Source organism: Artibeus jamaicensis, unplaced genomic scaffold (genome assembly GCF_021234435.1).
Source record: "Artibeus jamaicensis isolate MK-2021 breed Jamaican fruit bat unplaced genomic scaffold, CSHL_Jam_final contig_2790, whole genome shotgun sequence".
Taxonomy (NCBI): domain Eukaryota; kingdom Metazoa; phylum Chordata; class Mammalia; order Chiroptera; family Phyllostomidae; genus Artibeus; species Artibeus jamaicensis.
The window spans coordinates 1,067,346-1,091,133 of record NW_026521616.1 but is presented as its reverse complement, the minus strand read 5'-3'; the positions used below and the strand labels follow the sequence as shown (position 1 = coordinate 1,091,133).

At 58.2% G+C, this 23,788-nt stretch overlaps 1 protein-coding gene across 14 annotated transcripts in view; it reads left to right on the top strand.

Annotated features, from left to right (window-relative positions):
- Positions 1-23,788, top strand: part of MYO18A (myosin XVIIIA) — a 92,629-nt gene that overhangs the window by 38,377 nt on the left and 30,464 nt on the right. For 8 of the 14 annotated variants that reach the window (XM_053662708.1, XM_037162894.2, XM_053662700.1 and 5 more), the window contains 19 exons: positions 7,187-7,222; positions 9,231-9,318; positions 9,500-9,606; positions 9,722-9,898; positions 10,244-10,457; positions 10,600-10,742; positions 11,294-11,394; positions 12,175-12,238; positions 12,468-12,612; positions 12,945-12,965; positions 15,018-15,194; positions 15,411-15,501; positions 15,801-15,993; positions 16,800-16,886; positions 18,864-19,005; positions 19,158-19,317; positions 20,023-20,209; positions 20,541-20,784; positions 23,141-23,250. In XM_053662708.1, coding sequence (XP_053518683.1) covers positions 7,187-7,222; positions 9,231-9,318; positions 9,500-9,606; positions 9,722-9,898; positions 10,244-10,457; positions 10,600-10,742; positions 11,294-11,394; positions 12,175-12,238; positions 12,468-12,612; positions 12,945-12,965; positions 15,018-15,194; positions 15,411-15,501; positions 15,801-15,993; positions 16,800-16,886; positions 18,864-19,005; positions 19,158-19,317; positions 20,023-20,209; positions 20,541-20,784; positions 23,141-23,250 — 2,487 coding nt within the window. Of the gene's footprint in view, positions 1-7,186; positions 7,223-9,230; positions 9,319-9,499; positions 9,607-9,721; positions 9,899-10,243; positions 10,458-10,599; positions 10,743-11,293; positions 11,395-12,174; positions 12,239-12,467; positions 12,613-12,944; positions 12,966-14,157; positions 14,412-15,017; positions 15,195-15,410; positions 15,502-15,800; positions 15,994-16,799; positions 16,887-18,863; positions 19,006-19,157; positions 19,318-20,022; positions 20,210-20,540; positions 20,785-23,140; positions 23,251-23,788 lie in introns of those variants that run through there. The other 6 variants (XM_053662711.1, XM_053662710.1, XM_053662703.1 and 3 more) reach the window with 3 other exon arrangements.

Below are 23,788 nucleotides of genomic sequence, written 5' to 3'. Positions count from 1 at the left end.
CCAACGTAAGTAAAGAAGAGAAATGAAATCCACTAGGACTGCCTCAGCTTGTGGAGGGAGAGATGTAAGTGAGGGGCAGGGGAGCAGGTCCCCCCAGCCTGGAGGCCTGGCCGCTCCGGGTGTGTTCTGAGCCAGCCTCTGAACGGAAGGAATCTCCAGAGCGTCCATATTGTCTGTCCCTTTTTTGCAGATCGTTTTGGCATCTGCCGTTGGCCCCTGCCTCTGCTTCTTTCCTCTGGCTTGGGCCAGCCAGCTCCTGGACTGAGCATGAATCCGGGCCAGAGCAGCCAGAGCTTAGGCATCTTTCCTGCCTCCACACTCCACCCCCCGGCCTTGGGGCTCCCTCCCTTGGCTGCCTGGTTGGCAGTTTGTGGGTCTGAGGTTGGGAAGATATCTGGCCTCCTGAAAACCTGCCTCTGCCCCACTTTCTGCCTCCAGCCAGAGCCCAGCCATCTGGCTGAGAAGGCCTCAGGCTCTGTGCTGAGGGACATCGCGTGGAGCCTAGACAGGAGCCGGAGCCAGCCCTGGGGAGCCGTCCATTTACTGCACTGAGCTCTGCAGGCCCCTGCGGGCCCCCAAATGGGGGCAAGCCCCCTCCTCATCCCCTAGGTCAGGGAGCCCCTGTTCAGACCCCCTCTCCTCTGAGCTGGAATGACTCTGGTAGTTCAGCCTGAGTTGAATAAACTGCATCTTTCTCTCCACCCTGCATCCAAGGCCAGGTTGCTGCTTTCATGGGCAGACCTCATTAGACAGCCCCAGTGGGCCACGTGGTTGGTCTCCGAGGGCAGAGGCCCTTGACTTTGGCCCCCACAGAGACTCCTCATTCCTGATACTGTCACAGGACAGTTTTGACCCCAGTACATCTGCTGCCCAGGTCCGTAGCCCCAGTTCTCCTGGCCGTGGGATGCTTGCCCTCTGTGCTTTTCGTGCTGGGCCCCCAGCCCTGACCTGCCAGTGACTTCTCTGTCTGCTCCCTCAGGTGAAAGAGGAGGACAAAACTCTGCCGAAGCCTGGCCCTCCTGGCAAGGAGGAAGGGGCTGTAAGTGCTTTCTCCGAGCCCCCTGTGTGAGGGTGTGCCCACCACAGCCTAGCCTGGGAGGCCGCTCCACGGAACAGGCAGGCATGGCGTGGTGCCCCTTCTGTGTGGGTGCCCAGAGGGAATACCAGGAGGGGCCGAAAGTGCCACCTGTGCGATGCTAACCTGGGGCGAGTGAAGCCCATGGGAATGCTGAGGCACTGTGGAGACCCTCTCCCACCCACACCCCTTTAGTCCCTGCCTTTAGTTCTGCTTTCCTGAACCTTTGGGGCAGGATAGGCTTAGGGGGGGCAAACTCTTAGGTTGGGAGCACCAGATGAGCAGCTACTGGGACTCCTCGTCCTGCACTGGGTGGCACCAGATAAGGGCAGGGAGGTGCTGCAGCTGCTACTGTCTCTCCCCAAGACCCCGTCAGCTGCTTGCTGCGGCTGACCTGGAGGCAGGCCCCAGCTGCCCGGGGCCCGAGCCAGCCCCTACCCCGCCCCTACCCCAGTCATTCTGCCTTCAGATAGAGACCCTGAACAAAGCTGGACTCTTTTAAGGCAAGAGAAGAGAGACAGTTCCAGAAGAGGTAAGCCTAGGCAAGTGTAGTTGGGAGAGGGCTGCTGTCAGCGCAGGGGGCGGCAGTGCCCAGGGCTCTGGAGCATTTCTGGGCCGCAGAACAGATCCATGCTTCATCGCCACAGACGGTGCCGGCCCGGCTCCCCCACTTCATTGAACTGAGACTTGATTAGCTAGGCATTGTGGCTTCTGCCAGATCTGTAAACAATCCTGCAAGGCAGCCTGTGATTGCAGGGGGACATGTTTGAGACGTGGGCAGCGGGGGTCTTGGAGTACGCCAGGTTTTTTGTGAAAATTCCATGTAAGGTGCTTAGAAGATTGCCTGGCATATAATCAGCACTGTATGATGGTTAGCAGTTGTTTTCCTCTCATCATTGTCATCATCATCTGCAGTTGGGGGGGCCCAGAGGGAGGAACGCTAGAAAGGGGGGGCGAGTAGGACCCAGCAGCTAGGGCCACCAGCCAGCTCCGCAGTGCCCTGGCAAGGCCACAGAGCACTCTTGGTCCAAGAGGTTGAGAATAAGTACCTTCAAGCCCTTCCCTCCCCTCCCCTCCCCTCCCCTGCAGGAGGGCCACAATGCAGCTGAGGCCACTTGGCTCAGCTCTGCTCAGTACCTGGGGCAACCTCTCCACATAGTGGCCACTCTGTGAGCATCTTCCTACATCCAAGCAGAGATGGCAGCCAACCCCTCACAGAGTCCAGAGCTCAGGTGTACCCTAGAACCAAGGTCGTTGTTTTGAGGAACAAGGGCTCAAGCACAGCTCATTAGTGGCAGCTCTTTGCCTGACCAGCAAGGAGCCCCTAGGTTGCTCCCCCAGGCAATGTGGCCAGCATTGCAGGAAGCTCTGCCCTGCCTCTAGCCAGCCTGGCCTTCTCAGTGGCAGGCTCTTGGGTCCATAGACAGTTCCTAGCAGTTGGGGGAAGCGTAGGTGCACCATGTGGAGTGGAGCCTGCAGCGAACCCCATTCAGTTCCTGGGTGCCCAGAGGCTGAGAGGCTGCCTGAGGCAGGCACCCAGATCTAGCGCAGAGTGGAGCTGTGGTAGCTTGAGTGCTTAACCCTTTGTGGACCACAGCTGCCTTCTCTCCCTCCCACATTCCACACATACACTGTGGGAGCCAGGAGGCCTCCAACCCTTGAGAAGTTTGCAGGAGGAAAACTGTAGAGAGACCGACAGGAGCAGGATGAGTTGGAAGCCTCCTGGGCCAGCACTGGGTTTCCGCAGCCCTGGAAAATGTGGGTGAAGAGGAGACAGTAGGTGGAGAGGGCACAGTGGTGTAGACCAGAGGAGCAGGAAGGGAGGAGGCTTGGCATATGTGGGGGCCAGGAGTTGCTCCCTGACCACTGTTTTTGTCAGGAGGAGCAGACTCGGGGTCTGACTGCCCAGCAAACAGGGTGATGGAGGGACCACAGAGGCAGGAAGGCCCAGAGTGAGGCCCAGCAATTGATCGTTTGACCTCTCCGTGCTTCGCCTCTGCTGTGTTTGGGCTGTGAGGGCGTGGACTCACCTGGACTGAGGCTCAGTCGCTGCCCTGACAGAAAGCCAGTAATGGGCACCTCATGGGCCTCTGGACACTCTGTGTCAGCATCTCAGGGCTCCATGCTAAGCCTGGGGATAGATGGCAGGTGACAGCAGTACCTGCTTGTGTTTCGTGGGAGAGGGACGCCACACTCCTAGATGCAGTTTACCTATCTGGGTGATGGAGAGCCTCTTGGAGCTCTGCCTTATTCATTATTCGGTGCACAAATAGAGGGTCTGTTCCAGAGCTGGGCGTGAGGCCGCACCTCTCACTTCCTCTGCATGGGGTGGGTGGGACACAGGGGCTAATGCTAATGTCTGCCTGTATCTGTGTGACTGTAGCTAGAGGGCAGCACAAAGGACGGCAGTGGCCCATCTAAGAGTCCGCAGCCTCCCACCGGTCCTGTACCCACAGAGACTCCCAAGACAACCAAGAGCCCTGCACCCACCCCCGCCATGAATGGCCTGGGTGCTACCTCAACAGAAGGCCCAAGTGAGGAGGCCCCAGGCCTGTCCCGGAAAAAGGTGGCGAATGCAATGAGGAAGGTGGTCAGCAAGGTGCTGCCTGGCGAGGAGCCTGGGAGTGCCAGGGAACCTCCGGGCAGAGGAGTCAAATCCCCTGAGCACCCAGCTCGAGGCAAGAGGGTGGAAAAGGCAGCTGTTGGTCCCAAGCCGCCACCTCCACCTCCACCACCTCCCCCTGCTCTGCCTAAGCCTGAAGTGAAGAAGGAGACGGCCAAGGATGAGTTGTCCGTGGGCCTAAGGAGCCTGATGTCTCGGGGCAGGAGCAAGGACCACAAGCCCCGCAGCAAGCAGGCTCCTGGGAAGGGGGAGAAGCCCACCAGCCAGGAGCCAGGCTCCTTGGGGAAACCAGGCTCCCCACAGGTGGCGGACTCCCCAGCCAACCCAGGCTCCCCAGCCAAGCCTGGCACCCCAGAGAAGCAGTGTTCCCCAGCCCCTCCAGAAACGCTGGCCGTCCCAGGCTCCACTAGCCCGAAGTCGAACCTCGCTGGATTGCAGCAGTCCAAGTCACCAGCCCCTGACGTGCCGCAGGAGGTACCCGAGTGTGTCACTAATCTCCCATGCCCCTGGCCACCCTTGCTTGAGGGCCAGGCACCCTCACAACTGGCTTTGCTAAGGCCCCTGCACAAAGCCCCGCATGACTGAGAGTCTGGGCCCAGGCCATTGCTGACGGTGGGCCCGCGTGGCTTTCTGGGACCTAATGCCAGAGCCTGTGGTGGCCTGGGCTCTGCGATGGGCCCTGCTAACCAGCATGCTGCTGTCCCGTGGGAGTCGGGGCCTGGTCCTCAGCTACATGGGGTCAGTTTGAGGCTCCAGACCCCAAATGAAGATCTAGAGGCTTAGCAGATCAGTGCTAGGGTGGGAGCCAGAACTTGTGGAGTCAGGCGGCCTGCTTGTGTTTAGCATCCCAGCCACACGCCTCCTGTAGGGTCTGGACAAGGTCCCAGCTCTGAGCCTTCACCTGTCAGGTGGGGACAACTCAGTTCCTCCTCTGAAGCCCTTGGGGCCAAAAGTGTTTTGGAAATTAGTGATTTTTACATTTTAGAATATCATATGGTGTACATAATGAGCAGCAACTCATAACCAAATGCATTAATATTTCCACAGCAAAACCTATGGATGTTTACTCTGCAGAGGGGTAGAATATAAAGAAGCGGGTTTTGCCACCAAAATAGTTAAGAAGAATCTTTTGTTTGGGGGGGGGGTGTGGATTTTGGAATTGCTTTGGAGGGTTGCTGTGAAGGTTAGAGGTGACTCAGGTAATAAATGAACATCCCCAGCCCAGTCCCTGGCACGTGGGGGGCGGGAGGTCCACTCCACCAATAAAGGGAAGTCCTGACAGGGAGGCTAACAACAGCAGTGACTAATGGCATCGCGGCCATCACGACCTCCAGGCCTGGCTGGCAGCCCCCTCTGGCGGCAGGACTCTAGAGGAGCCCTGTGCCCAGTGGCTAACGGGCACAGTGGCCCCCCTCTGGGTCTGGAGCCCTGTCTGTCCGCAGAGTGCCCTCTGGGTGAGACAGGAGGTTGGGGACAGGGAGAAGGAACAAGGAGGATCAGTCCATCCCTTTCCCTAGGCAGGTGCTGCCTGCTTGGCCAGTCCCTGGGTTGGGGACAGCGCTCTTTAAGCTTCCATGGTAAACCCTTCTCAGGCCGCCTGGGGTCTGTGTTTGTGGGGAGGAGGGGTATCAAGTTTCATCACTGCTTCTCTGTAATTTGCACGCTCCTTCCTTTTCCGGCTGGAAGGGGAGGGGTGGGGATGAGGGGCAGGGCACAGCCTAAAGCCCTGTGGTGCTGTGTCCGGCCCCTGGGATTCCTAAGGCCCCAGAACCTGTCTTGCTCCCATTCCATTCTTCTTGGGTTTTGAAGAACTTAGAGTAGAGCAGGCTGCAGCTCTTCCCACCCCTCCTGGCTCACTCAGAATCAGGGACATAACCTTCTGGTGCACAGGAATTCGCTAGGGCATTTTGGCTTGATGGGCAGAGCATGAGGCAAACCATCAGTCCCCGAGAAGACCTCTGCGGAGCCCAGCGAGAGCATCACCTGCCCAGTCTGGGGCCGGCTGCCCCCTCCCCCCCGTGGCTCCCTGTCCCTCCGCCTCTCACTAGGGTGGAGTTGGGGGCTGAGAAGAGCTCTGCTTGGAGTTCAGCCACCTGTCCCCTGGGCTGACGGCAGGGGCCAGAGGGTGTGTGGAAGAGTAGGGCCATCCCGTCGCTGAAGTGGTTCACATGGTGAGAAGAAACTCAGAACTCTCAGGTGCCTTTTTTTTCTTACCTGATAGTTTAAAAACTCACATTGTGCCTGGCTTGCCTTCCTGACCCTACTTCACAGTTACCCACTGGGTCCTAGCGGCTTCCCGGGCTAGAAGCTTGGCATGCTGTGTCCCCACCACTTCCCAGGCCAGGACTAATAGTGGTTTGACCTCTAGACAGGAGCTGCCCCCGAGGTCCGGCTGAGCCCCGCAGAGGAGGCCCGCCAGCGGCTCGAGAGGATCTTCACAGCTTCTGTAATGCCACCTGTCGCGTGCACTTTCCCAGTCCCTGGCACACCTCTCCCCTGAGGCTGGCGCCCAGACTGAGCATGTCTGTGTGCAGGAGCACCTGCCTGCAGAGGAGGCCCCGTGGCATCCCAGGGTCCTCACAACGGTCTCCCCACTTCAAGAAAGGAGAGAAGGGCGCTGGGGGACATATCTCAGTGCCCAGGGCTGGTGGGTGCGGAGGCAGGGAGCCGGCACCCCTTTTTTGATGCCCCAGCTCTCCAGACCCAGGCAGGCCTGTTAACGCCTTGTCCGTTTCTAACAGGCAAGGTCCAAGGCCTGGCTGATTCCCCTTCCTGTCCAGAAGGGCCTTTAAGTGACCAGACAGAGGCAGAGAGGTCAACGTGCCCTGACTCTCGGGCAGTTGGCACGTGGACCTGGATGGGTCACTGTGGGTCATACGGTTGCCTGGGAGTGGTGCTGTGGGGGTCTGAGGAAGGGGTATCAGACTTGGGGCTACCAGCGGTCTTGCTGTGTCACAGGTGCTGGGAGGATGTTTCTACAAGACAGCTTTGGAGGGGGAGTGGCATCCTGGGGGGGGTGTTGTGTGAAGGTCAGGGACAGCCCTGTTCTGGGTCTTATGGCTACAGGGAAGCTCGGCTGGAAGAGGCCCTGGATGTGGGAGGTGGCTTGGGCTGGTGGCACCCAGAAGGGGAGCCGGACTCAGAATGGACTAGGTGGCCAGCCTAGGAGAGAACGCGACCCGGGTGGCACACTCCTGCCCAGGCCACAGGAGTGACTTACCAGAGCATCATCTCTGAGAAGTCTGATGGTGACAGTTGTTTTCACCAGGCTGGGCCTCTCTTTCCCCGTCTGGCCTATCCTGGGCTCAGTTCACCTGCCCAGGCCAACAACTTCCCTCTGGTGCTACGTGACTCGCACCTATACCCTGCACCGTGGGCAGCCTGAGAGTGCCCGCCCACTTGTGCCTGGGTGCTTGCAGAAGGGGACGTGCCAGTGGTCTGCTTGCCTTCACCCCTGTTCTTCTCTCTTCTTTGCTTGCTGCTGGTAGCTGGACCCTGAGGCCGCGTCTCCTGCCCACAGCCAGGTAGGGTGTCCCTGCCCGCCTCAGGAGCCCTCCGCTTCCTCCGGTGACCACCTGCCACCCCTGGCCTGCACCTGGGCTGGTGTCTGTGCTCGGGCCTCATGCTGGAGTGTAAGGCCTCTTTCCCCTTCTGGTCCCCACCTGTTATCTGGTGGGACCCTCCGGGAGGCAGTGCTAGGAGTGTGAGATGGGGCAGCTCTGTGCCAGGCCCCGAGGAGTGTCTAGACTATGTCACCGCCCAGGTGTGGCCTCTGTGGCTCATGGTTCTCGGCCACTGGAGCCCAAGGGCTTGGCCAGAGTTTTGGTCTCTGGGTGTTTTAATTCTGCTCACTCTGGAGAGAGAAAGCTGAAAAGTCTGAGTCCCTACCACCACCCCTAGGCCGCCTCCCAGGCCTGAAGACGTGGCATTCTCTTATCTCCACCTGCAGGCCACTGTGGAAACCCACCTTCAGATTAGCTCTAGAGGAGTTAGTGACAGGCCATGACCCTTTGACGTCACCTCATATGTCAGTCTTCAAACACCTGACCCATAGAATGTACCTACCCATTCAAGACAGGTTTTACCTGCCTCACATGATTTAAAAACACACAACATAATTTTGTTCTATAAAGTTACATTTCTTCAAACATAAAAAACCAGCCTTTTTTTAAATATCTTAATTTAACAATTTAAAATAGTGACACCCCGTAGTGACCCCTCCTAAATGAAGGGGAACATCTTTGGCCGTGAGTGCCCGAGCCCGAGGCCTCTGGTGTGGCCCAGCCTTCTCACTCAGTGGCCGGGAAGGGCAGTCAGCAAGGGAGGGAGGTCTCTGGGGCCGGAACCCAACCTGCCAGTGGAACCCAGTCTCTTTCGTTCAGCTCAGAAATACAGCAAAGAAAATGCTCCCTCTTACTGTGTGTCCTTGTCCTTCTCGATCCCGCACCAGTGCACCCGCCCCAGGTCTCGTGAGGGTGGGGGACTCTAGAGACTACTTGTACCTCACAGCTGAGGGTCTTAAGACAGTGAGGGGAAAGGGCCAGCCCGATGGCTGCTCCATGTCCTGGGTGGGGCCATCTCCCCAGCAGGGCCACAGCGAGACCTGCTGCCCTTTCACCCATACACAGCAAAAGGAACCTGAACGGCCTGTCTCCTGTCTGCCCAGCCCCCCCACCCCACCCTCCCCCCCCCGGCAGCGTCTGCAAATGCTTCTTTCTGATGGGCCACCACATGGGGCCTCCTGGGGGCCCCAGCCCCTCTGTACCCACTCTGGTGCCCATCCGTGTGGCATGCAGTCTCCTCCTGTGTTTGGTAGAGCAGTGCTGCCCCTCTCCACCACCCCCCATACCTCTGGGCATGCCCTTGTGTGGCCTTGGCACGTCCACGTGGACCTGTGTGCCCGCCGCCTTCTGAGGAGGCCGCGGGTGCGGCTGGGCACCGCCCCACCCTGTGGAGCACACTCTGGAGGGGAAGGCCTGGCCCACACGAGGACTCAGGCCCCACTTCCCATCTTGCACTGCAGAGTCCTCAGTAGACACTCTCCTTGGGTCTTGAGACAATGCCCTTTCCCAGCTGCTGAAGGAGAGGGCCTGTCAGGATGAGGGAGAAGCTGGGCCTGAAAGGCCACGGTAGCTGTGGCCCAGGGCGAGGGGGATAGACTTAGGATACCAATCCCACGGGCTTCGCAGGGTGGCGGGGGGAAGGGCAGCTGAAGGGAGAACCTGCTGACCCTCTTTCCTAGGGTCTGCTCTCCTCCGTGCCACTGTCCTGCTAAACCCTCAAGGTTGGCATGGTCACTAGCTCTGTGTCCTTGTCCTCAGGGCTCCTCAGGACCACCACTCCCTCCTGGCTTTCCCATCTTCTTCCTCTGACACCTCTGAGGTCCCTCCCTGTTCAGTGTCTGCTGCCCAACCGTCCCCCTCGAGCAGGGGCTCATCTGGAAGCCCTTCCCCTGGAGCATCTCCTCCCTCCTGTTGTCCCTGCCTGTTTTCCAGAGCAGGGTCTGACTATTGACCTCCCCTCCTCTGGCAGGTGAAGACAGAAGAGCAGATTGCAGCCGAGGAGGCCTGGCACGAGACAGAGAAGGTGTGGCTGGTCCATAAGGATGGCTTCTCACTGGGTGAGTCCAGGGAGGCGCAGGAGTGGGCGCCCGGGCCTCCTAGATTTCAGGGCTGGGGTTCCTTCGGCATCTGGTGAGAACCAGGTGGTGAGTGAGGAGAAGGAGGCAGGACCAAAAAGGGCCCAAAGAGGGTGGGAAAGCCTCCCCAGGCCCCCGTCTGACGGCCTGCCCCACTCTGCAGCCAGTCAGCTCAAATCCCAGGAGCTCAGCCTGCCCGAGGGGAAGGTGCGTGTGAAGCTGGACCATGATGGAGCCGTCCTGGATGTGGACGAGGATGACGTAGAGAAGGTTGGCAGGAGGCTGGAGGCGGGCCCAGGAGGTGGCCGGGCAGGGCAGGCCTGTCCCCCACCGGTGCAGACAGGTCCTGCTTCTTCAGTGCCCTCCTGCCTGCCCTGTCGCACAGGCTAACGCCCCCTCCTGCGACCGTCTAGAAGACCTGGCCTCACTGGTGTACCTCAATGAATCCAGTGTCCTGCATACCCTGCGCCAGCGCTATGGCGCCAGCCTACTGCACACGTACGCCGGCCCCAGCCTGCTCGTCCTCAGCCCCCGTGGGGCCCCCGCCGTGTACTCTGAGAAGGTGCGATGCCTTCTGAGCAACCATGTTGGACCCCCCCCACCCACTGCCAACCCCACCTTTAACCAGCTCTGCCCCTTCCCCTTGGCATCCCATGGGCTCCTGTCCACTCTCACAGTTGACCTTGGGAGGAGGAGTCATTTCAAGGGGTGAGGACAGAAAGCCCCTCCCCAACCCCTATCAGAGGCCAGAAACAGCTCAGTTCTGCATTTCCTGCATGGCTTTGGCCTCAGAATCCCTCCGCTACCCCGACTGAAAGGCCCAGAATGACACGGACCTCGAGCTGAGGGCGTCTGAGTGCGACCAGCTGAGAGCCCGCCCGTCCTTTCCTCCCCTCTCTTGCCCAAGGTGATGCACATGTTCAAGGGGTGTCGGCGGGAGGACATGGCACCCCACATCTATGCCGTGGCACAGACTGCATACAGGGCAATGCTAATGAGCCGCCAGGACCAGTCCATTGTCCTCCTGGGTAGTAGTGGCAGTGGCAAGACCACCAGCTGCCAGCATCTGGTGCAATACCTGGCCACCATCGCAGGCACCAGCGGGAACAAGGTGTTTTCTGGTGAGGCAGGGACAGCTGAGAGACTGAGAAGGGGCTCGGGAGAGAGGGTGGGGATGGAAGCCCCTCCCAGGTACAGGCCCATCTCTCCCTGGCCTCTCTGTGCGCCTGGCCTTCCTGATGGCCCGGGGCCTGTCTTCTGCAGTGGAGAAGTGGCAGGCTCTGTACACCCTCCTGGAAGCCTTTGGGAACAGCCCCACCATCATAAATGGCAATGCCACCCGCTTCTCCCAGATCCTCTCCCTGGACTTTGACCAAGCTGGCCAGGTGGCCTCAGCCTCCATTCAGGTGAGGGGACACTCCGGGAGGTAGGAGACTGTCTGCCTGGTTTCATGCCATAGAAATCAGGCTCTCTCTTGTGCCTCATTCTCCTGGGATTCTGCCCCAACAGAACAGACCCTGGCACTGGCAGGGCAGCTCCCCGTGCCTCCTGCCCTGGATGGGCAAGGCTCAGCCTCCTGCCCCACCCTGCCCGAGCCCTGACTGCACCCAGGGGCTTCTCTCAGGCAGGTTTCACCCGGGGAAGACTGGCTTGTCGGCAACGTAATGCCCAGCCAAGGCTGACTCCCATCCCAGCTGAGTGAAATCTCTCACCACAAAGTGTCCACCTTTCCACGAAAGCTGTGCTTTGGGACTAGGCAGAGTGGCAGTGTCCCTCCACGAGCTGGGCCTGTCCTTCTCTTGGCTCCGGGTTTGCCCCAGAGGTGATCTGGCCTCTGGTTGAGCACCTGGAGAAGAACAAGTAGCTTCCTGTTCCCACGGGCCAGTTCCTTCTGGTGTGGGGGAGGCTTTTCCTGGCACTGCCCCCCTCTGCCCATACCCTTCCTGTTGTGCCACAGACGATGCTTCTGGAAAAGCTGCGTGTGGCTCGACGCCCAGCCAGCGAGGCCACCTTCAATGTCTTCTACTACCTGCTGGCCTGCGCGGATGGTACCCTCAGGTGCGATGGGACAGAGGGAACCGGGAGGGGGCTTTGGACCCCAGCCCGCTGAAAGTTCCTGGCCCTTGCCACTCGACTGCATCCCGCACCATTTGCTTATTGCGTACCTAGGCCCTTAGAACTGCAAGATGAGGGGCCCTAAGCCCTGCACACAGGGGTCTGGTTGTGTGTAAGGGGTGCAGTTCCTAGCTGGGACCCCTGCTACCTGTGGAGCCAGGTCTAGAGAGGAAAGCACACTGAGATACAGGTGGTCAGGGACTGGCCTGCAGTCACGCAGCTAGCGTGGGGCCCAAAGCCTAACCCCCTCAGGGCCCTCCCTCTAGGCTGGCCCTCCACGCCCCTGGGTTGGCTCCTCTGCCAGGCTCCTCCCTTTAGACCTGCAGACCTGCAGACCTGCTATTCATGTTCACTGAATGGAAGGATAAATGATCAGGCTGAGCGAGCAGCCCTAGGGCATGAGCCTCTTTAGCTCTTCTTGTAACTGAGGACACAGTCTCTGTCCTGGCTGGACTCACCCTTCAGGCAGGACTCCTGCTCCCTTCCAGGGATCTGACTAGACACTCTCACCAGGACATCTCTGGTGACCTGTCCCAGGGAGGCCGTGCTCTGCCCTGGTGTCCAGACCAGTTAAGAACGCCAGTAGCCTCCGGCCTGGCAGTAGGGCAGGCTGGGCAGGCAGACCTCAGAGTCTGGAAGCTGTTTGTCCGTCATCACCTTGGTGGGCAGGTGGCCTTTGCGTGGGGACCAAGCTCTGTGCTGACGCCTCACTTGTACCCCTAGGACAGAGCTCCACTTGAACCACTTGGCAGAGAACAATGTGTTCGGGATTGTGCCACTGGCCAAGGTGAGGGGCCTGTGGGGACTGGGTTGACAGCCCTGGGCCTTGGGAGGAAGAGAAGCCTCCAATGGCCCGGAGTGCCCCGTGGGAACAGCAGAAGGCCAGTGCCAGCTGGGCAGCCCTACCCTAGCCTTGCCCTGCCCGAGGGGCCGGTGGCATGGGGGTGTGCTGGCGGTGGGGTTGGGGGGACAGCCCCTCTGAGATCCGGTGCCGGTGTGCCTGCCTGTCCCTGTAGCCTGAGGAGAAGCAAAAGGCGGCTCAGCAGTTCAGTAAGCTGCAGACGGCCATGAAGGTGCTGGGCGTCTCCCCCGATGAGCAGAAAGCCTGCTGGCTCATCCTGGCTGCCATCTACCACCTGGGGGCCGCAGGAGCCACCAAAGGTAACCTGCAGTGGGTCCCCAAAGCCTGGCTTGTTGCTCCAGAGACCTTTTGAGGACCTTCGCACTCCCAGTTGGTCCTTGCCCAGCACAGATTTTCTGTTATGAGACCCCCCCTTCACTGTGCCTCTTCCCAGCACCCCCATCAGAACAGAAGGCTCCCCACACCCAGAGAAGCCTCTTGGCAGTGATGGCCTGAGCCTTGGATTTCGGTGGCGGTGACAAGGAGCACCATGAAAGCAGGGGGTGGGCGCTGGGAGGCTGAGGGGAGCGAGAAGAGCCCCCACGCTGATGGTACCCCTGGAATAACTCTCCTCTTGTTCCCTTCCTGACAGAAGTCCCCGAGGAGCCAGCGGGTAACTGACTTTGGCCCCTCCCAAGGGTGTAGGGATACCCTGGCCATGTCTTGGTGCTTGCCCTGGGCTCTCCTTGGGCGCTGGGCTTGTCTGTCATAATGGAGGGGCCTGGCCTGGGAGAAACTCTGAGGTTGAAGGTGGAGAGGGCACCTGTTGGCTGTGGGGCTTCTCGAAGTCCCCCTAATAGCTCCTTCTATCTGTTTTGAATCCAGATCCTGGAACCTTTAACTGTGCCCTCCATGGGGCTTGGGTGGGGCAGGGTGGGCTTGCTTCCTGGAGCTTCCTAAGGCCAGTTTTCTCTGAGTCTACCCTTCTCTCCACTGGTTTGGTAGCAGGTGTCTCTTTCCCTTGCATGTCAGGGTGGAGGCCGCTAGGGGACAGCAGGCACCGTGGTAACAGATGGGCTGCAGCTTCAGCACTTGCGCTTGGGGGCTTGTGAATGGAAGGAGGGGTGTCCAACTCGTGTCCTCTGAGCCACATGCAGCCCAAGATGGCTATGAATGCGGCCCAACACAAAATCGTAAATCTACTTAAAACATTATGAGATTTTGTTTGTTTTCATTAATGTTTGTGTATTTAAACGTGTGGCCCAAGACAACTCTTCTTCCAGTGTGGCCCAGAGACGCCAAAAGTTGGATACCCCTGGCTGGTCTGGCCTGGAAGAGCTCTGCTGCCTTCCTCTGGGATTACAGTGACGGGCGGCTGCTCTGGGCACCGATTTCCCCTCCAGTTTAGGGAAAGGGGTGCTGCCTCTGAACAGCACCTGGGCTTTGACTTCATCTTCCTTTGGAATGTGAAGGTCCCCAGGCTGCTCAGCAGGTACAGAGAAGCACTGGTTGATGGGTGGGCGGGCACATTAGGCTCCTTACGATCCCAGCAAGTGGTGTCCCCACCAAAAAGGAAGCAGGCTGTGAGTGAAAGAAGTTCTCCAGACTGTGGGTGGACGTCTGGCTGCGTCTTAAGGAAGTTCTTTCATTCTGAGGAGGAGAGAAGCCCAGGTTTCCTATAACCCTGCTCAGTGCTGACTGCAGGGGGGTGGGCGGAAGCTCTGGGTGTGTCAGCACATGGGCCTTCCTGAGCAGGGTCTGTGACCTCTGCAGAGATTCCAGGATTTTCCAGGGGGGGGGGGGGTGGGTGTGTGTGTGTGTGTGTGTGTGTGTGTGTGTGTGTGTGTGTGTGTGTTAGAATGTCTTTGGAGGTGTGTGTGTGTGTGTGTGTGTGTGTGAAAGTGAGATTACATTCACACATTCCTTTGAGAATGTGAGTGAGCTTGAGTGTGTGAGTCTGAACCGGGTTGTGTTTTCCTGCCTGCTTATCCGTACACACTCCCACCCTCCACAGTCCCCTCCTGTGGGCCTGGCGGCCTCCGTCAATGACTGTTTGCTAACATGCTGTTTTTCTTTGCATGCTGCATGCTGGTCCTTTGCCTTACAGAAACTGCTGAAGGTAAAACCTTGTTTCTTGTTAGCTTTCCTTAATTGCCATGATTAGACACATGTTGGCTGAGGCACGTCTGTCTGCGTGGGCTCTCCCTTTCCTCTGAGGCTCTTTCATATCCTCACTGTTGGGCCATGGGTGGGTGTTTGTAGCAGCCCCTGGCAGATGCCTGGAGGTATTAAGAGGGAGGAACCTAATGCATCCATGGAAGGAGAAAGCACTGTACTCTCTCCTGATATCCCCCCAAGGCACAGGTGCATCTCAGTGTTCATCATGGGTGGGCTGGCTCATCTTCTGACTGTATGTCCCCAAGTTGGCACCCACCTCCCCCACCGCCCCCAGCCAAGCCCTCTCTAAAAGGGTGTTTGAAGCTTACAGGGTGAAGCTGCCCTCTGGTGGCAGCAGTGTGGTGTTACCTCCTCTTTTAGGGCCCATTCATTCTCTCCACCCCTGAGGAACACAGGAAGCTGGCAGCTGCTGGCTGACCTTGTTTTGCCTGAAGTCTAGTGATGCCTCTGGAAGATACTCACTCCCCAGTCCTGTGGGAACAGGGAGCCAAACGAATGGCCTAAGGAGGAAGACCCAAGATACCAGATCGTTTTTTCTACCCCATAGCTGGGCGCAAGCAGTTTGCCCGCCATGAGTGGGCCCAGAAGGCTGCCTACCTGTTGGGCTGCAGCCTGGAGGAGCTCTCCTCGTCCATCTTCAAGCACCAGCACAAGGGTGGCACCATGCAGCGCTCCACCTCTTTCCGCCAGGGCCCTGAGGAGAGCAGCCTAGGAGATGGTACAGGTATCCTGGGCCCCTTGGCTGGCGAGTGTGATTGGGAGGCCTCATCTGGGGCTCATTGCTGTCTCTGCTGTGGGGAAACTGCTGGGGAGAATAGGGCCTTCATCAGGGAGAAAAGAAGCCCCACGACCCCTGTGGCCTTGGCCCTGGGTAGGCAGAGAACATGCCCAGGTGGGATCCCAGGGAGCAGGAGCTACAGCTGATCCTCTTGCCCCACAGGCCCCAAACTGAGTGCGCTGGAGTGCTTAGAGGGCATGGCGTCTGGCCTTTACAGCGAGCTCTTCACCCTGCTTGTCTCTCTGGTGAACAGGTGAGTGCCAGGCAGCGGGGCCCAGGAACTCTTTGGCTTCCTGCCTTGGAACAAAGGTGGAGTCGATGCCTCAGTGCTTGTGTGACTGCTGAGACAGAGCCACCTTCCACCAGCAGAGGGCTCACTGTCCTTTTAAGCCAAGGCAGGCACAGCTTCCCCACCAGGGCCTTGGGCAAGTGTGCAGGGATGGGAACTTGGCTTGGGGCAGGGCTGGGCTGCCTGGGCACCGGGGGCAGACCAGCGGGGCCTGTTCAGCGATACTGCCCTAGCCAGCTCTGACCCAGGCTCTCTCTGTGAAGGGCTCTCAAGTCCAGCCAGCACTCACTCTGCTCTATGATGATTGTGGATACTCCGGGCTTCCAGAACCCTGAGCTGGGTGGGTCGGCCCGCGGAGCCTCGTTTGAGGAACTGTGCCACAACTACGCCCAGGACCGGCTGCAGAGGCTCTTCCACGAGCGCACCTTTGTGCAGGAGCTGGAAAGATACAAGGAGGTAGTACTTGACCTTGCTTCTGCCTACCCACTCTGCCCTCCAAGCCTCACCCTCTGGCCTTGCCCCCTTTAGGGGGCATCTGTAGATGAAGGAAGGAACCACCTTCCCCGCTGGCCGCTCCCTCCCCGCTTTTACTCTCTTGTCACGTCTGTCCGCCTGTGCTCTCTGTACTAGGTGTCTTCCCTGCCCAGGGTATTCTTACTTGGTGGAGAGTTTGCTCTCCCAGAAGCTGAAGATACATTCAGGGTCCCTGGGAGCCCTTCCTTGCCCACATTTAAGGTGCCGCCTAAGCCCTGTGATTGACACTGTTAGTTCCCGCCTATGCACGTCAGGCCTGGCCTTCCCTGTCTCCTGATGTGTTAAGATGGTGATTGATTATTTAGGGCCCCTTCATAAAAGGCTGTCCTGGATGGAATGAGATCTGAAATCCTACTTCACGTGGCAATGAGGGGTATTGATCGTGGGCAGGATATTTATCGGGGATGAGAGAAGATTCAGGAGGAAAAGGACAGCTGTCTTCAAGTGTCCTGAGGATGTGGGTGAAATTGAACGGCCCACTCCATGTAGCCTCTTCTGTGGGTGTGAATAACAGAAATAGGTGCCTTTAGCTCAGTATAAAAAGAGGTTGGAAGGATTTTAGCTGTCCGGAGGTAGAGGTACCTTGGCGAGCATTTGTCACTCGGGCTGCTGGAGGGGCGCTCCTGCATAGGAGAGGAGGTCAGACTTGCTGACTCCAGCGTCCCCTCCTAGCCTGCTCATAGAGCTGCCCACGCTGGTGCTCACAGCCACTCTGCCTTCCTTTCTAGGAGAACATCGAGCTGGCGTTTGACGACTTGGAGCCAGCCGCAGATGATTCTGTTGCTGTTGTGGACCAGGCCTCCCATCAGTCGCTGGTAGGAGGAGTTCCAGCGCGGCCCTGGGCTGGCCTTCTCTCTCCTTTCCCATTCCTCTTTCCCAGTAGAGCCCACCCTGCACGAGCTGCTGCCAGTGGTGCTACTGGGGGCTGTGGGGGCCCGGCATCCAGGCCCTTTAGAGCTATGGGCCCTGCCGCCAGGTTGGCCAGGAAGGTGGCACTTTCTTCTGCCCTCGTGTGGTGGGGAGCCCTGGCCCCTGAGTGCCTGAGCCGGACAGGAAGGTCCGCCTCCTCTCTTACCAGCTGGGGCTTAGGCCCTGTCCTGTGACCGGCTGAGCCTCAGGTGTGTCCGCCAAGAGCCCTGGTGTCTCCTCCTAGGTAACAAGGGCCTGGCTGGACCGAGATGACATAGTTATTCCCTCCCATTGTCCCCAAGAAGACTGATGCAGCCTGGCTGAGTCGGGTGAAGAGGCAGCATTGTACCCAAACAGGGAAACCAGCCACAGACACCCACTGAGAGCCATGCGGATATGAGCTCTTGCCCTTGGGGATGGGTTTTGTCACCCTTGGGACTAGTGTCTTGGATACCTTGCTGTCTGGGGATGGCTGGCCTAATGAGCACCTGGCATTTGGTAATTGTCTTCAATTAGGGACATTACATAAGGTATTTTATTGAAGAACTGACATTTTTGCTACGCTGCTGACCTGCCTCCTCTGCTTTGAGTCCTGTCTCCTTCTCCTTCCTTGTTGAGAGGCCCTTGTTGTCGGGCTAGCAAGGGGGTAGAGCCCCGGGGAGAGTAGAGAGCGAATGCCCCCTGGGACAAGTGCTTAAAGTACCCAAGATCCACATCTCCCCATGGAAGCTAGAGTTTTTCCCCTGACCCCTGGGCTCCCTCGGTGGCCTCCCTCTAGCTTTGCCATTCCCAGGAGGTATGAGGAAGTCAGTCCATGTGGCTTAGGAGCAGCAGTGAGGCAGACAGTGAGTCTGGATTGGGCTTGGCCATTTTTTTCCCTTCTCTGCTCTCTCTCTCTAATTGGCCTTGGCATTGGGCAGATGTACCCCAGGGAGGCGGGCCCCTCAGTGTCCAGACTGCCACTCATTATCCGATGGCTTTGTTGCTCATTCCTGCTAGCATTTCTAGTCACTTTGGGACCTAAGTTACCTATCGGTCCTTGGTCACCTCCTGGTCATCACACTGACTCCCTTGGGCAGCTGTAGGGAGGAGATTTCAGCAGCTGGGGTCAAAGAGATGGAAATGGCATTTCTCTTACTTCTCTTGTCCCTCAGTCCCTAGAGGCTGGGCCAGAATGGGATGTGGGGAAAGTCCAGTTCTTCTTGCTTGAGGAAGACTTGGGAATTCCATAGAAAAGACACCTTCAAACCAGGTGTGGCCACAGGCATAGTCTGCTTGGCTTACATGGGATATTAGAAGTCAGAATTCAATAATTCCACCTTCTTTTCCAAAACCTGTCTTAACGCTTTTCTCACTTGAGTTTATGTCTCTGCAATGACGCCCCTCAGTGCTCTGAGCCCTCTCTGGGTGCTCCCCTCTTGGGGGGCCAGGGCTAACCCCGCAGCTGTCACTTATTGACAGTGTCCGTTAGGCCATGCACTACGCTCACGGCCTTTATCTCATTTACTCTGGGAGGTGATGCCCGGGGAGGTGGCTACAGCGTGGGGCTCTCACTAGCCCTTGTGACCTGCAAGAGGACCAGGATGGAGGAGAGACTCTGGGTGTGGGCGTGGCTTAATAAGGAGCCTTCAGTCTTTAGTGACTTTGGACATGAGTCCTAGGAATCATATTTTCCATGGGCTTCTTTCTCCCATCTCTTTCTGGCCTCCTCGTTTTCCTTGCTGCTCACCTGCTCCACAAGGTGTCAGCAGTGAGTGGCGGGAGCTACTGTGTGTGCAGTGTGTAGGTGTGCAGCCTATTTAGAGCGTGTGCTAGGGACGAGGGCACTGGCTCCTTCCCCACAGCTCCGTGGGAAACAGTGGGATTGGTTTGTTTCTCCACAGGTCCGCTCATTGGCCCGCACGGACGAGGCCAGGGGCCTGCTATGGCTATTGGAAGAGGAGGCCCTGGTGCCAGGGGCCACTGAAGATACCCTCCTGGAACGCCTTTTCTCCTACTACGGCCCCCAGGAGGGTGACAAAAAAGGTAGAGGCACTGCTGGAGAGCAGCTCCCCTGCTTCCTCCCCAGGGGATCCACCTGTACAGGTCCAGGTGGCACTACCTGGGGGCTCACTGAGTCCCTGGGTGTTTTGGAGCCTGTGCCCTGATGATCTGAACCTTGCTTTTCCCACCCCCAGGCCAAAGCCCCCTCCTGCGCAGTAGCAAAGCACGCCATTTTCTCTTGGGCCACAGCCATGGCACCAACTGGGTAGAGTACAACGTGGCTGGCTGGCTGAGCTACACCAAGCAAAACCCAGCAACCCAGAATGCCCCCCGGCTCCTACAGGACTCCCAGAAGTAAGGAAAGCACTCGCTCTGCCCATGTCCCATTCCTCGGGGCTGTCGGGGGCTCCCTGGTCTCAGGCCCCCTCACCAGAAGGGTGATAGCCTCCACTTCCCAAGAGGCAAGGCTAGTCAGCCTTGAGGGCATGGGCGTAGCCTCCTGGAGCAAAGGTGGGGCTAGACGTGATTGGAGGGACCTATAGTTTTACATCTGACTAACACCCCTGTGCACATTCCTCAGAGAAGGTAGATGTAGCCTTAGAAAGCCCTCAGTCAGATGATGCCTGTCATTCATTCATTTATTCAATAGGCAGTTATTGGGCACCTACTCAGTGACAGTGAATAAAACACAGATCCCTACCCTGGTGGAGTTCACATCCTAGTGGGGGTGGGGACAGTAAATGTGACAGCAGATTCTGTCTCCTGTGAGAAAATGTCGAGCTCTGCTGTCTCCTGACACCTGGGAACCCTCTCCCCAACTCAGCCCTCCCTAGCGGTAGAGAGCACGTCACCCATTCTCTCCAATCCCCGGCTTTCTCTTCTCACTAGTTAGAGATTTGTCTGCAGTTCCTCTGTAGGGCATGGGACGTGCCGCCCTAGCCCAGATAACCCAGGCCCCTGGCCACGGTGGTTGAGCTCCTAGGAGCTCGGAGAAGGAATGGCCTGTACTGCTCCATGCATGTGACTTCTCTCCCTCCTTTGCCCTTCCACCTCTGGCAGAAAAATCATCAGCAACCTGTTTCTGGGCCGGGCAGGCAGTGCCACGGTGCTCTCAGGCTCCATCGCGGGCCTGGAGGGTGGCTCACAGCTGGCGCTGCGCCGGGCCACCAGCATGCGGAAGACCTTCACCACGGGCATGGCGGCTGTCAAGAAGAAGTCGCTGTGCATCCAGATAAAGCTGCAGGTGGTGAGTCTGCCAGCCCGGGCCGCGGCACCCTTTCTTACCCCAGCAAGTAGCCCCTGGCAGTCTGGGCGTGCTCAGGTTACCCAGGGCTCACTCAGCATTTCACTCTGACTGGATTGCTGCCAGTGGAGTCCCCTCTCCGGTGCTGCTGAGTGACAACTCAGGCCCGGTCAGGGCAGAGTTGTCCAGCCCTAGCACATTCTTGGCATGTGCCAAGAACATGTTCCTTGCCATCCTGCAAGGAGTGGAGGTGCTGCTGGTACCAGTTCCTGCTCTCTCGGGCATGGGCTGGGCCATCAGAGTCCGCTGAGGGCCTTCCCTTCCCCTTTGGCAGGATGCCCTCATTGACACCATCAAGAAGTCGAAGCTGCATTTCGTGTACTGCTTCCTGCCTGTGGCAGAGGGCTGGGCCGGGGAGCCCCGTTCTGCCTCCTCCCGCCGAGTCAGCAGCAGCAGCGAGCTGGACCTGCCTCCAGGAGACCACTGCGAGGCCGGGCTGCTGCAGCTGGACGTGCCCCTGCTCCGTGCCCAGCTGCGAGGCTCCCGCCTGCTTGATGCCATGCGCATGTACCGCCAAGGTGGGGCCTCCTTCCCTCTCAGCTCCTGCTTCTCTTTTCTGGAGCTGCCCCTGCCCCTCCCCATCCCTCAGATGGGCCCATGGGGCCAGAGGGATGCTGCTCCCCTTCTGTCTCCAACCAGCCCCCCATCTCTCTTCTGCTCCGGTGCCTCCTCTGCAGGATTGCTTCTCATCTCTCCAGCCCAGTCTGTTCCTTCCTTTTTCTTTCCATTCTGCTGACTCTTCTCCTCCTCCTCTCCCTTCGGTATTCGCCCTCCCCACCTCCCATGCCCTGTTCCCAGAGCTCCCCCCTTCCCTGGCCTGGATGGGTCAGCTCTGCCCGCAGCAGTAGATGCCCTTGTGGAGCCGTCTGAATGAAGTGCTGAGTCTTTCTGAGGTGCTTACATTTCCCAGAAAGTTCAGACAAACCCTTTTTATGGGCCCATCTGGAGGAGGGAATGGGGAGGATAAGTAGTAACAGCAGTTAATGTCTTCGGAGCCTTCGAGGTACACAGGGTACTGTTCTGAAGTCATCAGACACACTAACTCACTTCATCCTCACAGCAGCCTCAGGAGATGTAGATTCGATTACCATCCCCAAGTGAGGAGACTGAGGCTCAGAGAGGTTAAGGACGTTAGCTTGCCCAAGGTCGCACAGCTCGTAAGTGGCAGAGTGGGATCTGACCCAGGCAGACCAGCTCCCCAGTTCATGCCTCGTGGGAAGTTATGAATTTGCCAGGTGTCTGCCCTCTTTTCCTTAGCTAGAGGAGCAGGCAGGGTGCCACCCACTCACAGCCGGGTGCCCCTGAGGCATCCCCGCGGGCACCACCACGTTTCCTCAGCAGCCATGCCAGGAAATGGGCTCCCTACCCTGCTCTAAATAAATCATCGATCTGTCCCCACATCTTGATATGGAGTCGGTGTTTATTATTTCAAAACCAGATTGTTACCACTCTGAACAAAAATCAATGTGCTTTACTCAAACAAGCAGATCGATGAGGCCAGCAGCAGAAGGGCCCCCCGCCCAACTCAGCCCCCAGCCACTATCGATGGCGCTGATGATTAATTAAGATGCCAGGCGTCCAGACCTGCTATCCCGGCCCATCAATTTAATTGCTATTCAGATACAATCAATAGCTCACTTTGTCTTGGCCCCTCAGCGGCCCCCGCCTCCTGTTTCAATTATCAGGCACATGCATCGGCCTCATCTCCCAGTTGGAGGGTTTCCCAGAGCGAGGCAGCCCAGCACAGTAGAGAGAGCCCCCGCCTGGCGGTCAGGAGTTCGGGTCTGGAGTCCAGTTCTGCCTCCAGCCATGCGTCCTTTGTGGCCTTGGGCAGTCAGTCACTCCACCTCTCAGGCCTGTTTCCAAGTCTGAAAGATTCCAAGTCTGTGTCTGTTCTAAGACCCTTGTTTCGCTTGAGATTCTATGACTTTGTTGGAGTGGGTCTCTCAGTCCTTTGTCGTGGGCTCTGGTGTCCCAGGCGACTGCGGAACCTCCCACTGGCCACCGCCCTGACCTTGCTCCAAAGCAGAAGCCTTGTCACCCTTGCCCTGACCTCCAGCCTGGACAATAAGGGGACCTCTGTTAGAGGTGCCGCTCTTTGGGGAGAGAGACTGCAAGTCTTTCTGGTCCTGTGGCCTCGGGCTCAAGGTCAGGGTGAGGGTAGGAAGGGGGCCCTTTCCGATGTCTGGCCTCAGTGGACTGAGGAAAAGAAGGGGGCATTTTATTGAGTAGCCACCAAGTGAGCCAAGCTTTCTACATATTTTCTGATTTAAGTCCTGTGACTACCATGCCCCATGTGTGGTCAGGCCCAGTTTACAGATGTGGAAACTGAGGCTCAGCGAGTTCTAGTGACCCCTCCAAGGTCACGTGATACAGGGAGCCAGCGCCCAGGTTCCACCCCCAAGCTCATGCACTTTTCTTCTCAGCTACTCTCTGGTGCCCCCCTTTTTTCTTACTAAGTCCTGAAGACATTGTTCTCTCCGGGTTATGACAGAGTCATAGGTCAGAGGTCATCCAGGCTTTCATTGCCATGGCATTCCAAGCAGTCGGCCATCCCCTGTTCACACCCTCACTGACAAGGAACTTGTTTCCTTCTTAAAAAAAGAAAGAAAGAAACAAGTTCCCTTTTTAAACCTTGTAATTCCGCTGTGGAGCTGCCCTGCATGTCCTCTCGGCCTCCTGTCTCCTGTCCCTCACCCTGCCTCCTTCTCTCTGCTCCCCTGTCCGGGGCCTGCCTCCACCCCAGGCTCTCCTCCCCCAGCCGTCTCCTCCCCTCCGGGGACTCGAGCTGTGGCTGCCTGGGCGCCCGAGGCTGCTGGGGTATGTGGGAGCAGGTGAGGCGCTGACGCACACCCTGGACTGCTCTCTCTCTAGGTTACCCTGACCACATGGTGTTTTCTGAGTTCCGTCGCCGCTTTGATGTCCTGGCCCCACACCTGACTAAGAAACACGGGCGCAACTACATCGTGGTGGATGAAAGGCGGGTAGGTCTGGGCCCCAGAGCCCTACCAGACCCCCTTTTCTCTGCTTAGACTCCTCTGAGCAGCTGCCCTTTCTTCCCTAGAGAGAGTCGGGCTGGCCCTTGCTCAGCTCCTGGTTTTGGCCATCCAGAGTCAGGACAGGGGCATGTGGCCACCAGCTGTGGCAGTGGGGAGAAGACAGCCCGGGGAATGGGCTGCAGGAATCTGAGAAGAACCAACTTCTCTAGAGAGGTTCAAGGTGGGGGTGTCTGCTCTCCAGTGAGCCAGACAGTCCTCCAAGGGCCTTGCAGATGGCGAATTAGCACTGATGTTTTGGTGTGCTACTGGTAGCACCTGGGCCCCTCAGCCTTGACCTCCAGGTCGGGGACTAATTCCTGCAGAGGAAGCTGTGCCAGGCTGAGCCTCAGGCTGCTGGGCCCCTTGTCAGCCCTGAAGGTGAATTCCTGGCTGCTGAAGGGGACATCTCCCTGCCATTCTAGGCTGTCAACCTGACCCCCAGAGCAGCTCCTTGGAGAACCAAAGGGCTCCTTGATCAGAGGAG